Raw genomic sequence first — 13,709 nt, forward strand, 5'->3', positions numbered from 1 at the left:
CGGAGTGGGTTGGTTTGCGTGTCCCCTACTGGTCCGTGACCTGCCTTTTCGTAGGCGGCCGCGGCCCGCCCTCACACGCTGTTTCTGGCGGCAACAAAGCAACGGTTCCCCTATGACCGTGAGCCCCCTCCCCTGGAAAACAGGAGAGAGCCATTGTTTCAAGGCCTTCTTTTTTTGGGCTCCCCTTCATCTCGTCCCGTCGACCGTCCGTGAAAGTAAAAGCAACCTCGATCCTCTCATTCGTCGTTGTCCGAATGAATCATCTTTGTTCGATGGAACCTCATCTCCATGACCAGCTCCAGCACGCCACAACAAAGCTGTGAAAGCCTGCCCCAGCCGACAGTGAACTCTTTCTCTCTGCCCTTCCATGCACCTCTCCTCGGAGTACCTGGCCCCGTACCGTACGAATTCGGTGTGAGCCCAACCTCTCGACAAAGACCCGACTCAAGGCCAAGAACATGACAACGTCAACTCTTCCCTTTTCACCCCCTGGCACATGCTGACACTGAAAAACCGCCGCATGCTAGCGACCCAGTTTCCCTCAGTTCCGGGGCTAGACGGCCGACAGCTCCGCAAGGGGCACCCACAAAATCGCTCTTTTTTTCTTCTAGCTGCATCTTGACTTGGCGCCACAAGCACTCTTGGCGTCCTCATTGGCTATGCCTTTGCCACCAGTGCCTGGTACCTGACAGGCGTCCATGTGGTCGGACCTTAGAGGCTTGTTTCGAAAAGGCTCTTGGGGAGCCGACAGCGGGACGTCGAGAGTGGTGGGAGGAGAGACGACGACGAGGCACACAGGGTCCAAGCCGCAGGGGTAATTGCCCGATGAGTTTGCGTCAGCAGCAGTCTTCTCAGGCTCTGGGCTGGGGCTTCGTACCCGGAACAGCTTGGTCGCCTGCAGGCACTTAGACACCGCCGTACTCTGTACATGCCCTTCGCTTGTGACTCTGGGCGGACCTGAGACCTCGGCGAAAACTCTGAACGCCTGGGTTTCTCAACGAGTGTGCCATTCCCAGGGCTGTCTGCGCCAGTGGCACGTGGAGACAGGTCGGTCTGGATCAATGAATCAGAGACAGATCCGACTGGAGTCCATTTTTGATTCCGCAGAGTAGAACCGAACCTACCAAACCGGATCAGATACAGGACGCACACAATCAGACTTTTCGCTGTTCGGGCGCTAGCAACTTCGCACAACCGTTGAACGATGCCTCTGTTAAGCATAGCCACCCGGGAAGTCAAAAAAGCACGCGACCGGCAATTATTCCAACATTTCCGCTCTGTGGACACATGACCGTCATCGTGGCAGGCCATGAATCAGGCCTGAGAAGTCGACTAGCGTTGGCGAGTTGATGGCCGACTCAGACACTGAACCCGCCTGGCCACGATGTGCTGCCAGATAAGCAACGACAAGCGTGGCCGTGGCCAGCAAGCAAGCTTTTCCACCGCCTGCTGTGCCTGGCGATCAATTCCGCAATCCTCGCTCCAATGCTACCACTCCCACCCCTTGCCTACCCGTTGGGATCTTAGCGGAAGCCACGGGGAGCTGCCGCTTTGCCAATGAGAAGCCAAATCCGCCTTCCCAGAAGTTCTCATCCTTGCGATTTGCGATCAGACTCCTGGCTACCGGGGAAGCACCGGGGATGAGGTACGAAAACTTAGTGAGCTGTCCTGTGGGGGGCTGCGCGAAAACTCTGTCCGTGCCGAGAATTCTCCCAGAGCTGGTCGCTAGGTCGTCGTGAGGGCCTGGCGCATTGACGATGAGCCCTTAGCAATTGCGAAATCGTGCGGCCGACGAGACGACGCGTTACTACGCGAGGTTGGGTTAGAAAGTCCGTTTCCATGCCTCAGGCGTCCACACTAGAGAGCAGCGGATCCACGCTCGACCATAACGGAGTGGGAACCGTTCCCTCCTTTGGGTGTAAGAGCCGTCTTTCCTCCCTCGCCGTGGTCAGGCCTGTCCGGCACAGTATGAAACTGTCCTGGACGGTGCGCTGGCCGCGTGGCTCTAGCAGCGTTCGCGAATCCTCCACTTTGCCCCCAAAAGCCCTCCGTTCTGCAGCCTGCAGGTGGTCCGTCTTGGTCTTGCCGTCATGTTCCTATGTGACAATTGGTTCGCGTAGGCGATGCCCTCATTCAGCCTGACCTTCTCCGCGAGTTGCCTTGTTGTTGACTCGCCGATCACTGCCCTGGGCAGGCTTATGCAAAGCTGCCTTGATTCCGGTCTGGACCTTCTAGTTTCTCTTTGACACCTTGTCAATAGCTTACCTGGTGGCCTCATGAAAGCAGACCCGGCTTCAGAGCCGGATAGCCTAGTTTTGCTGGACTGTTTCAGCAAGAAGCTTTTTATTGTAATTGCGAGTCATCATGTGTGCGCGTGGCCCCTCGGGAAGTGGGATGAAGGCCTGGTCAGCTGGATAGGTAGTCGTCTCTGTGCTTTGGTTGCCAACGAGTCTTCTGCAGGCTGTAGCCGGTTGCCAGCATTCACTTGGGGTGGCAGAACGCCATGCGTTGTAGATCCAGGGCTTGATGTCCAGCTTGTCTAGGTAGTCCACTTTGGCTGGTCATCCGAGTGAAAATTTTCATCTTGAGCAGAGTCAATTGCCAGCGAGCCGAACCTGTGTGGCAAGAGATAACTCGGAGTTCCATCCAAGAGTCCCACACTCGAAGGACTTGGTTTAGACGCTCGTTGCTTCTGTCCAACTCTTGTGCCTGGTTATTCAGGTACGCTGTGCGTTGGCAGCTGAGTGCCTCCAATGACAGGCGGTTGATGGAGAAAAGCCCGCAGGTTCGGGGGGCCGGTAGGGCGGCGGACCTGGCTGTTCGGTCTCTCTTGTGACGGGATGCGCTCTGTCTGATCCCGTCACCGAACACGGCTCCACTCCGAGGTCGGTTGCCCACACGCCGTCAGCGGACATGTCTCCCCTTCCATCGCCCCCAAGTTCGCAGAACAAGGTTCACGGCCAAGCAAGTAGTGAGAGCGGGATGAACAAATTCCCTCAATCCAGGCGAGCAGTTGACAGAAGTTCGTCACACTGGGTGGTCCCAATCGTTACGGTAGTCGGATTGAGAGCGGTTGATTGGCAACTGGGTGTGATGGTCTTGGCTGGCGTCGACAAGTCCATCTCTACTGCATCGAGCTGGGCCTGAAGATGGTAATGGGCTCTCCGGCATCTCCGATAGAAGTGGTGGTCGGCAATCACGATGGTCTCATTCGAAGGCAAACCAGAGTCGACGATCTCCAAGCGTTATCCTTACGTCCGAGGGAGTGACGACCGAGGGGGCGATGATGGGATTCGACTTGATTCCTTGAGGTACCGCTTGGCAACTGCAGAGGTCAGTCATCAAGGCCTACGCAGAGTTCCGCACCTTGTGAGCGAGAGAGTGTGGGTGAGAGTGAGTTCGAAGCGAGTAGCTTAGAGCCATTCCGATAAGACGCTGGTGACATGATCCTATTATCCCATGATTCTCGTCACTTGACGGTCAAGTTGGATGAAGGAGACATAAAGTTGTGGTAGATCTCTGCTCTTTTGCGGAATCGATGTGGTGGTGCTCCCTGTTATCGCGTTGTCTCGCAACGAGCCGGCACGGAGCCATGAGCCTCGGTACATGTTCCATGGGTGACGTAAACACTGAAGGAAAAGAAATGGATCGCTTCCAGAAGCAACTGCTTCTCAAGAAGAAGACGTTCTCGGCGATTTTCTTCTGGAGAGGACGATGTTGAGGTTGAAAAGCAGGATTGAAGGTGGGGTGTGATCGGTTGTCCCGCTCCTGCTGCAGAAGAGCCGTCATGGACCACGCTCACGTGACCCCCATCAGAAGTGAACCTCGCTCCTCGTATTCGTCCTTCGCTCTCGCCCTTCGCTGTTGGATGTTGATAATCCGATATCGATGGTTGATTCTGCTTCGTTTGGTGGTTTCATTACTCTCTTACATATCTGTCTAGATAAGGAATTCCAAATTGTGCCAACTAACCCTAGACCTCATGATGCTTTGTTCTCTTATGCAGATCTTTCTCGACCAAGTAACTCTTAATCTCAGCCAAACGTCCTCACAGTCTGAACATCTTGATTTCGGGGCTACTGGGCCTTTCATTTCTGGTAGACGAGTTTCTTCGGAATCCCCTTGGTCATGAAAGCCACTCACAGAGTGTCCAATTGACCGTAACCGTGGCAAAGGTGAACGTTGTCTTCCTGGAACGGGGTTTCCCTTCCTTCGGAGTCAGCGGTGATTGTCTGTACTGCTAACATTGTTCATCGATCGCACCGAAGTTCAGGGGCTTCCAATCTAGGATATCTCAGCAAGTTCAATACATTGACGTCTAAGTCTCATGTCAATAAAGAACATGTATATTACGGGAGTGATATTGAATTCTCACGCTTCGGTGGCTCCGTATGATGTTCATTTGGAAGTCCATCAATTATCTGGTGTGGCCAGCTCAAAGCCTCTCGGCTGGACATTCTCAGCCTGTCATGGACTGAGAAACCAGGCCAAGATGCCACAGATCTCTTCAACTGGGAGTTGGATGACGGAAGGCATGATGACCGTCACGGCCTCGACCGGCCTACGCAATTCTTCACTCTTATTTCAAAAAGGTACGTGGTCAATCACAGGCCAAGTATTGCACCGAAATGGAACTATCAGCGGTTAGGACCGCGGGATCAAGGCTCTAGTATAAACTCTGTCAGTATGATATACTTCATGTCAGCTTCTTGATCGTTCGCCTTATTTAGGTACCCGAGCTTAATCAACCTTGTTACTCATGAGTCCGGAATATCCCTTTCGCTACGCCAAGTCCGCCATGACATCAGGCTTCAAGATTCCTATCGACGCTCTTGGTTAGGTATGAGCCCAGGAGTCATCCGACCGTATCTACCAGGGCTCTTCATCATGGTGCCTCTCACCAGCCAAAGGGGCCTTGTGTCTAGGCAGATTCTACCTTTTCCACAAGTATCGTAAGTATCAACTCAGACAGAAAGCTTCACCACCCAGCGTGGAGAACACATGTCAACGAGACCTACTACCGATGCTCACGGCGAGGCCTACCATCTCCATCGGGGATCTCCATCAATTCAACTCGACGATGATAGATGATGATTTTAAGGCTGGTTAAACTCATCGGTCTGGACCTTCTGGAAAAACTACAAGAAGGTCGAGTTCTCTCTGGATTTGACGAGTTCTATCATCACAGCATCACTCATCTCGAGCTGCTTCCGAAGATCCTCAGCGTTTACATTCAACACTTATCACCTTTTCCCTTTAACAAGTCTTTGGGCCCCCAGGAATAAGATGAGACTCACTCAAGCTGTCCCTGCAGCCTTGCTGCTCAAACGTGCTATGGCTCAGACCCCTGGCCCTGGTCCGGCGTTGGTCACTCCCGTTCCTGACCCTGCTCTCAGGAACCAGAGCAACAACGCAGACCCTCCCGAGACGGATCCGAACGGAATCATTTCTGTCATTACGGATGACTATCTTGTTTACTGCCCGGTAAGTCGAGCCTACCATCTCACTCACTCAGGGACTCCACTGATGAACGTTTAGGAGCCTACCGAGATCGTTCACAAGAACGTCACTTACACGCCTGAGACGGCTCCTACCTACGTAACCATCACGAGTTAGTCCACAAAATTCCCAAACATATTAGAACGAGTCTAACTTTTGAAGACTGCCCCTGCGAAGTTACCTATAGCCACCCCCAGCCCACATATCCCCCCATCATCAAGAGTTCGGTCCAGGGAAGCGAGACTCAGATAGTCACTCAATATCCCCCCCCTGAGAAGCCCGTCTACCCTGCTCCCGGAAAGCCTGCCCAGCCTTCCCCTCCTCCAGCCCCCGGGAAGTCAGCTCCCCCAGTCCCTCCCGTGGTGCCTCCGCCTCCGCCTGGAAAGCCAACTCCAGTTCCAGTTCCCCCTCCTGGCAAGCCCGCTCCCCCGCCAGCTCCGGGCCAGACGGCCCCTCCAGTTGCTCCACCTCCTCCTCCTCCCGCCGAGCAGCCCGCTTCTCCCGTTCCCGCTCCTCCGGCTGGACCTACAACTCAGCCCCCGGCCCCGCCTGTTCGGGCCGCCGGTAGCAAGGTCGCAAGCAGGGCCTTGGGTGCTTTCGTCGTGGCTGGTGTTGCCGCCCTAGCCATCTAAGATGCCAAGCACAAGCAGAGCTTAGGCACGAGACACATGAAAGATCTACCACGGTTTTCTTCATTGGATACTTCAAAGAAATTGGTCTCGGGGGCATGCGAAGCAACTTTTTGGGACTGGAACAAGAAAAGAGCATGCTGACAACACACTCTGAAACCCAAGTTTGCCATTTGGTCATGGATATCTGGGTATTATGGATAGACGTCGAGATTAACACTCGGGGGATGTAATGAATGTAGCTATAGTTCTAGATTGGTAATTCTATGTGGTGTTTTTCCATAAATATTCTTCTGCTTCCAGCTCTTTTCCTTTTGGTGACTATCTATCTTGGCTTAGAATAACGTTCAAGCCATGTCAAGCCATATACAATGCTCGTCGGTCCGATGGTGTCTCTGCTCGGAGACACCGCCTTACAATCTATCTCGATTCACTACCATTCGCGTGTGTGGTCTGAAGGTGTAGATCAAGTCTACGGGTCAATCGACCGGGAAATTGCTCGATGGATACTAAGGTAATCGCGAACTGTCATGGGGTTGCTCTAAATCAAGACCTGTATGCCTCCTCAGGTTGACGTCAATATCATGGCATGTCTTCTAAGAATAAGATCTACTCGTTCAAAATTCGAAGCCATGCCTACTGTTACAGTTCATAAGCGCATAACCTCATAAACGCCCCTGACCGGATATCCCCGTCGCAATGCCCGTGCTATCAACTCAACGGATCAAGCATCCCCGACGCTTCCATCCGTGATCGCACCTCTCGCACCAAGGCCTTTGCCTCCTCAACCTCTACACCATCCTGACACAGCTCCCCGGCAAGGCGCTCAGCCGCCGCGTAGTCTCCGGTACGCATCGAGAATTTAGCAAGCCACATTCGGGCTTTGCTAGTCGCTGCTGTGACACCCGTGCCCTCATTGCCCGCGTTCTCGTTACCCTCAGCGCCATTGTCTGAACCCGGGGGAGAATCATTGTGAATAGCGATGGACTCTGCGGGGTCAACCTCAGCGTTCGCGCCGCCATCTTCCTGAGCCACACAGAGTTCCATGTACGACTTAGCTTCTTCCTCTTCACCTAGCTGGTCGTACATGGCAGCAATCTGCAAGAGGATCTCAGGGTCCATATGGCCTGTAGCGCTACGGCTACCCAGGAGATCGCCGCTTCCGAAGCTACTGCCCACGTCATAGTAGGCATCCGCGAGTAAAGCTCGCTTCAAAGCCTTGATACCATCTCGTTCTCGGCCCATCTTTTGCAGACACGAGCCTACAGCCATCCACATCTTGCCATCCCAGGGGCGCAGACCAGCAGCCTTCTTGTAGTACCAAAGTGAGTATGTATGCATTTCCAGCATCTCATATGTCTGACCCAATCCGTACCAGGCCCGATAATCCCGTCTATTTACATCAACTGCACGGCGATACGACTCGATGGCCGCATGCGTGTTCTTGAGTTCGACGTATTCGTGGCCCATCAATGTCCATGCCGATAGACATGACCGGTCAAGGGTCAGGGCGCGCCGGAAGTATTGCACAGCCTTTTCGTGCATCGAGAGGAGGGAATAGTAGTTTCCAACAACCACGCAAGATTCCGGCCGAAACTTGTCTACACTGGAGCATAGATGCGCCAGGAAAGCCAGTTTGGGACGAAGATTTAGGACATAGAGAATGTTGGAATAGTGGTCAAGGGAATCAAGCCGATGCGGATGGAGCGCCAGCAATCGAGTAAAGTGCTGTTCGGCAGCCATCAGGTCCTTGGCGTGATAGGCTAGTAGTGCGTTGCAAGTGAGGAGGAAGGATGATGTCGGGAAGATGGAGAGGAGCTGCTCGAGAGAACTGGCGAGTCCGGGTCCTTGCTGGTAAAGCTCCAGGGAGGTGTGCAGGTGGAACATGTAAGACACGATGTTTTGAGGACAATGTCTCGATATTCGATTCAACTGGAGATTTGTTAATCGATGCGATCACCAACAACCACAAGTGAAACTCACATCCTCGACTCGAGATATTAGCGACGTCATCTCTAGCCAACAACCCCAGTTCATGGTGTACTTGTGTACGCTTCGGATAAAGAATTCCAAAGCTCTTTCGTCATTCTTTTCCTTGGCGAGCACCATGCCGTATCTACGTAGGGCGATTAGTAGTCGTCGACATGTGGTTACTAGGATCAGCACTCACAGATATTCAAGCCATCCCTGGCTGCCCAACACCTCGTCGTCTTCTGTTGTCCTCTCATCAAACCAAGTCGAAAGATACCGCCCAATTACGAGAAGCTGCTTGTTGGCAACCGTTCCAAGATCCTGAGGGCCCATAACCATCTCAGTGTCCTCCTGCTTGCGCTTCTCCCCCGACATGAACTTGGCGTAGAGGGCAAGGAACAAGCTCTTCTGACTGATCCTGGGAAGAGGTATCGCGGCTGATGAATCGGAAGCCTTTGCCTTTCCTTTGCCAGCTGAGGCATACGCCGGAGAACTGTCCACCCTTGATGCCAGAACACTAGACAGGAGGGAATCGGGGAGGAAAACGGCGGCGCAGCGGTCGTACTCTCTACAGTCGAATAGAGACTTGGCTAGTAGGTATTTGCTCAACTCTTTTGCCTCGAGAGCTGCCTCTTCTGGATCGCTGTTGGAAGTGTATATCGGCGAGATGTACTTGGGATCCGCAGGGTCGAGGTGCTCGTCGTCATCGTCGGTTTCGGGAAGCGCGTTAAGTAGTTCGGCGGCCCTGAATTTGTCAACTTGCGCGTCCAGCTATCCATCGGCAGGCAGCATACGCACCATTTTGAAGATTGGTAGAGACACCTCTCTGAGCATTTGACCACGGCGTCTTGGAGAGCTGCCCGCAATTGCGAGACCTCGTGGGCGCTCAGAGACATCTCGGTCTTGTTTTGAAGGGTTGGTGGGGTAGCTCCTTGTCAGAAGCAAGAGCTGGATTGCGCAGACGCGCTGGCCTCTGAAGCTCAATCAGCTGATACCTGGAGCTGTGTTATGGCTTCCTGATCGGTGAATAAAAAGGCAAAGGGCGATATCGGTGGCTGGAAGACGGGTTGTAGTTGTCATGAGGGTCGACCTTTGACCGTTATTGGTGATCATATCAACAGTCCAGGCGCGTATGCTAGTCCGTGCCATTTGATGTTGTGCACGGTATGGCGCACTGTATCCTCATGGGAGACAACACCCGCTCCAGTTGAAAAGTGTCCAAACCCAACTCCAGTAGCACAAAGTCTCAATCATCTTCCCATTCTATAAAAGCAAAGACGTTTCTTCCTTGTACGAGGAGGCTCTTATTCGGGAAATAGCCTGTCAAACCAATATCGCGGCCACTAAACTCACTTACACCCTCCTTCCACAGTGAATTCGGTGTCACGATGGCGCTCGGGAAAGGGGATGAGGGCCAATACTTGAGGCTTACAGTGAGACTGGCATGTTTATTCCCGATATTTTGGGCCATGGCAGCATTTATTCATTCTAATTTGATGATGGTGGTGATTCAATCGACAAAAAGGAGCCCATGCGAGGCGAGAAGCCAGACTATATCAACTCGAGCTGGCACCGTTGCAACTCGAACCATAGAAAACTGTCGACAGAATCTAACCCGTTCATCATATGATTATCTACGAAATAGCACAGGTTTCGCCAGCTCAAAGGATCTCCTCATACTTCCCTAGTTGTAACCAGCTGCATACGGCATCGCCCATCGGCTACACCGAAGACCACACCAGGCCTGCGCGAAACTCTGGAGGGTTCCACCTTTTGAGGAGGTATCATGACCTACAGCGGACCCGTCAGGGTATTTCCATGTCTCTTCTGTTGGACACCAGAAGTCAAGTGCTCCAACTATGTGTTCCTCAATAAGAGTGCCTGCGTCGACTGCCAGGTAAGGGGAACACCTTGACAACCAATCCCCTCAACGCACTCAGTTCTGACCGCTTCTTATTCCAGAGGCTCGGGAGGCAGCATGGAGGGAACGAGCTGATTGCGACAGACGTCCACGAGACCCTTGTGCGATACCTGCTCGATAAGTACTCGGAAGGGGGCGGTATCACATACGAGAGAATCAACGAGTACATTTCCAGCGCTAAGCAGGTCAACGTGGACAATCTCCTCACCGTGGCACTCGACTACATCTATCGAAATTTCCGGGGTCTATATCACCCCGTCTGCGACGCAGTCGAGGCGGCTCGTGATAGGGGTCCTATCCAGTGGACACCCATCAACCTCGCGGAGCGACTCGAGAGGATAAGGACCGAGCGAGAGCGACAACGCCGAGGAAATACACCTCTGTAGGGTTCATGGATCCGACAGTTCGCGCTAGAGGTAGACATCCCGGGGAAACAAGCCGGGGAGACGATCCGGGTAGGTCGGCTTGCTGTTGGTCCTGTCTCGGGGGGCGGACACTGTGCTGGGAGGGTTGTCTGGTTGAAGCAGACGTCAACTCTATAGGCTCGAGGGCGAGTCCTTGCATGTGGCAATAGCGCCGTTATCTTTCAGATCCGGGGTTCTAGTGAATAGCTTTTGAGTTCCCAAGCTCCGCAGCACAGTCTGGTTGAGTCATGGCCGGCTTCTTCCATCCATCCTCGACAGGCACCTTTGTAGGCAATGCCGGTAGTGTCAGGGGAACCGAGTCAGTTGGCTGTCATTCACTGTTAGCCCGTCGGATGTTCTGATAAGTCGGGTATTTCTCCGTGGTGGACGCTGATTCTGTATACCGTCACATAAACTCGTCCGTCCAGCACTTGACACTTTTTTTTGCAACGAGTGAATTGGACAAAGCACACCTCGAGCAACAGAAAAGACAGACATGTATCACAGCATCCAGATGGCCGTGAGCGCCCTAGACGTCTCACAGAGAGCGCGTCAGTTGCGACCTCGCACAACCCGGTCCGGCACGTGCGGTACGAATCACCACCACGGTGTCGAGTTCCCTCACCGAGCGAGGAGTGGTATAAGAGAGGGCCAGCAAGACATGAGGGCGCGGAGCGAGCCCGACCTCTGGCTGTATAAGAGCTTGGAGAACAGCATCTTGATGAGCGACGCAACAGAACACCACGGCGAGAGAGACGAGAGGCGGGACCAGCCCAAGACGATGCACTGGCCCTGCAGCCACCATTGGGGGAAATGGGCGTGTAACAGATGGGTCAACACGATGGGAGCCAAGTGTCAGGAATGCAAGGTACGTCAAGATGTCCCCTCGTCTTTTCTGCCCGTAGCCGTGGTGGTGAACGCAGCTACTAACAGGGGGGTCACTTCTGACCAATCTAGAACCGCAAGGACATGGACAGTACGCCGACACATACTCGACTCGCGCATATGTACGATGTAGACGTGCTGGTCGAGGGGTTCCGCAACGCAGGCCTCAACGCGGCGTGCGTCGTCGACATGATGAACGACGGTGCGTCGGAGCGAGCTTTACACGACGCCCTCAAGGTGATTCAGGAGAACGATGTCGCCTGGCATGACCGCGTGGAGCACATTGTCCTACTGGGCATTTTCCGGTGGAAGAGCGCAACGGCGAAAAAGACATAGCTCCAGACATAGGATAACGACTAGGTTCATGTATATTGGAGCAGGGAATTGGAGTTTTGGTGTTGGTCGGTCGTTTTGGCGCTTCGAGGTAAGGTAGATAGTCAATTGAACTCTAGTCCAATAGCAAAAGGAGCAAACCAATCATCGAAAGCCTCTTTTCATTAAACTTTCACCAATACTAACAACCTCATAAAACTATGCAAGGAATCAGCTCGTTCTTTGGGTATCATCGTCTCTCCCCTGCTTCTCGTTCCCTTCTCCTCCATTGAGTCTAGCAGGTTCTGCCGCATCTCACCGCCCGTTCTGCCCCTCCCCTAGCGCCGTCTTGGGACTCACCGAGCAAATCAAGTGGACAGCCCCTCCCGCTCCAATTCGCGAATAGGAAAGAGGGGCACAGCCAAGTCCCTCCTAACCGTTGTAGCTAATTGAATCAAGCAAAGCAACCTAAGCCAAAGACATTCAGGTCCGGTAATTATCGTGCAGCTCCCGAGGCCAATTAATTACTCCCCGACTCCTTTCTCTTCAAAAAGGCGGTCTCTGTCTCTGTTTGTTTTCAACCTCGTCAACTCACCTTCCTCCCCCAAGAATCGACCATGGCTCAAAAGACTACTCTCCAGGAGTTCAACTCCGTCTACCCCAAGCTTGAGGAGGCTCTCCTTGAGCATGCGCGCTCCTACAAGCTCCCCCAGGAGCAGCTTGACTGGTACAAGCGAGTGAGCAACCATCTCCTCCAAAAGTCCAACTGATACTCCAAATACTAACGCAATGCTCCCAGTCCCTCGAGATCAACCCCCTCGGCGGAAAATGCAACCGCGGCATGTCTGTCCCCGACTCCGTCTCCCTCCTCCTCGAGAAGCCCCTCTCTGAGGAGCAGTACTTCCAGTCTGCCACCCTCGGCTGGATGACCGAGCTCCTCCAGGCCTTCTTCCTCGTCTCGGACGACATCATGGACTCGAGCATCACCCGCCGCGGCCAGCCCTGCTGGTACCGCCAGGAGGGTGTTGGCATGATCGCCATCAACGACGCCTTCATGCTTGAGGCCGCCATCTACACCCTCCTCAAGAAGTACTTCCGCTCCCACCCCGCCTACGTCGACCTCATCGAGCTCTTCCACGAGACCACCTTCCAGACCGAGCTTGGCCAGCTGTGCGACCTGCTCACCGCCCCTGAGGACAAGGTCGACCTCGACAACTTTTCCTTGGAAAAGTACAGCTTCATCGTCATCTACAAGACTGCCTACTACTCCTTCTACCTTCCCGTCGCCCTGGCCCTCCACCAGCTCAACCTCGCCACCCCCAAGAACCTGAAGCAGGCTGAGGACATCCTCATCCCCCTGGGCGAGTACTTCCAGATCCAGGACGATTACCTCGACAACTTCGGTCTCCCTGAGCACATTGGCAAGATCGGTACCGATATCAAGGACAACAAGTGCTCTTGGCTCGTCAACCAGGCCCTCGCCGTCGCCACCCCCGAGCAGCGCAAGATCCTCGAGGAGAACTACGGCCGCAAGGACGACGAGAAGGAAAAGGTTGTCAAGAAGCTCTATGACGACCTCAAGCTCGAGCAGCGCTACCTCGACTACGAGGAGAAGGTTGTCGGCGAGATCCGCGCCCGCATCGCCAACATTGACGAGAGCGAGGGCCTCAAGAAGACCGTGTTTGAGGCCTTCCTTGCCAAGATCTACAAGCGCAGCAAGTAAGCCAAGTTGCCCAATCAAAAAGTAGAAAAGAAACACAAAAGCGAAAGCAACAGGCGCACGCCGCGCCGTTGAAATGCAGAGGTCATCATCATAGCCGAGCCGAGCCAACAATGAGCGTCACGACCATATAGACCAGATACCTCGAATGAAATAGGCGGAGGAAAAATTCAGCCATAGCATTGACCAAGGAAATAAGAATAATAATAAACACTTTGTTTCCTTTTGCGATTTCGACATCAAGGACAAGAGCCTGCTCAAGCTTGTGTTATCACTGTCCTTCATGGGCTCTATAGTATCCAAACCCTTCCCCCTTTCCCTGACCGGATATATAAGGATACAAGAAGGTAGATCCAAAGGAGTCAAAA

At 53.5% G+C, this 13,709-nt stretch overlaps 5 protein-coding genes across 5 annotated transcripts; 4 read left to right on the plus strand and 1 right to left on the minus strand.

Moving 5' to 3' along the window:
- Positions 1-5,286: 5,286 nt before the first annotated feature.
- On the plus strand, positions 5,287-6,131 carry LRP88_06148 (uncharacterized protein; the record flags this gene model as incomplete). The annotated part of the gene is made up of 2 exons (XM_083242688.1): positions 5,287-5,484; positions 5,697-6,131. 2 exons carry the CDS (start codon positions 5,287-5,289, stop codon positions 6,129-6,131), a joined length of 633 nt encoding a protein of 210 aa, XP_083101624.1.
- Positions 6,132-6,839: 708 nt separating this feature from the next.
- On the minus strand, positions 6,840-8,995 carry LRP88_06149 (anaphase promoting complex subunit CDC23; the record flags this gene model as incomplete). Its single annotated transcript, XM_083242689.1, has 4 exons — positions 6,840-7,979; positions 8,112-8,244; positions 8,299-8,844; positions 8,898-8,995. The coding sequence occupies 4 exons, from the start codon at positions 8,993-8,995 to the stop codon at positions 6,840-6,842; spliced, it is 1,917 nt and encodes a 638-aa protein (XP_083101625.1).
- Positions 8,996-9,958: 963 nt separating this feature from the next.
- On the plus strand, positions 9,959-10,406 carry LRP88_06150 (uncharacterized protein; the record flags this gene model as incomplete). The annotated part of the gene is made up of 2 exons (XM_083242690.1): positions 9,959-9,996; positions 10,064-10,406. The coding sequence occupies 2 exons, from the start codon at positions 9,959-9,961 to the stop codon at positions 10,404-10,406; spliced, it is 381 nt and encodes a 126-aa protein (XP_083101626.1).
- A 514-nt stretch (positions 10,407-10,920) lies between these two features.
- On the plus strand, positions 10,921-11,645 carry LRP88_06151 (uncharacterized protein; the record flags this gene model as incomplete). The annotated part of the gene is made up of 2 exons (XM_083242691.1): positions 10,921-11,292; positions 11,382-11,645. 2 exons carry the CDS (start codon positions 10,921-10,923, stop codon positions 11,643-11,645), a joined length of 636 nt encoding a protein of 211 aa, XP_083101627.1.
- A 593-nt stretch (positions 11,646-12,238) lies between these two features.
- LRP88_06152 (bifunctional (2E,6E)-farnesyl diphosphate synthase/dimethylallyltranstransferase) lies at positions 12,239-13,344 on the plus strand (the record flags this gene model as incomplete). Its single annotated transcript, XM_083242692.1, has 2 exons — positions 12,239-12,358; positions 12,421-13,344. 2 exons carry the CDS (start codon positions 12,239-12,241, stop codon positions 13,342-13,344), a joined length of 1,044 nt encoding a protein of 347 aa, XP_083101628.1.
- Positions 13,345-13,709: the final 365 nt, after the last annotated feature.

Source organism: Fusarium phalaenopsidis, assembly GCF_050370095.1.
Source record: "Fusarium phalaenopsidis strain FUZ10S chromosome Unknown contig_32296, whole genome shotgun sequence".
Classification (NCBI taxonomy): Eukaryota; Fungi; Ascomycota; class Sordariomycetes; order Hypocreales; family Nectriaceae; genus Fusarium; species Fusarium phalaenopsidis.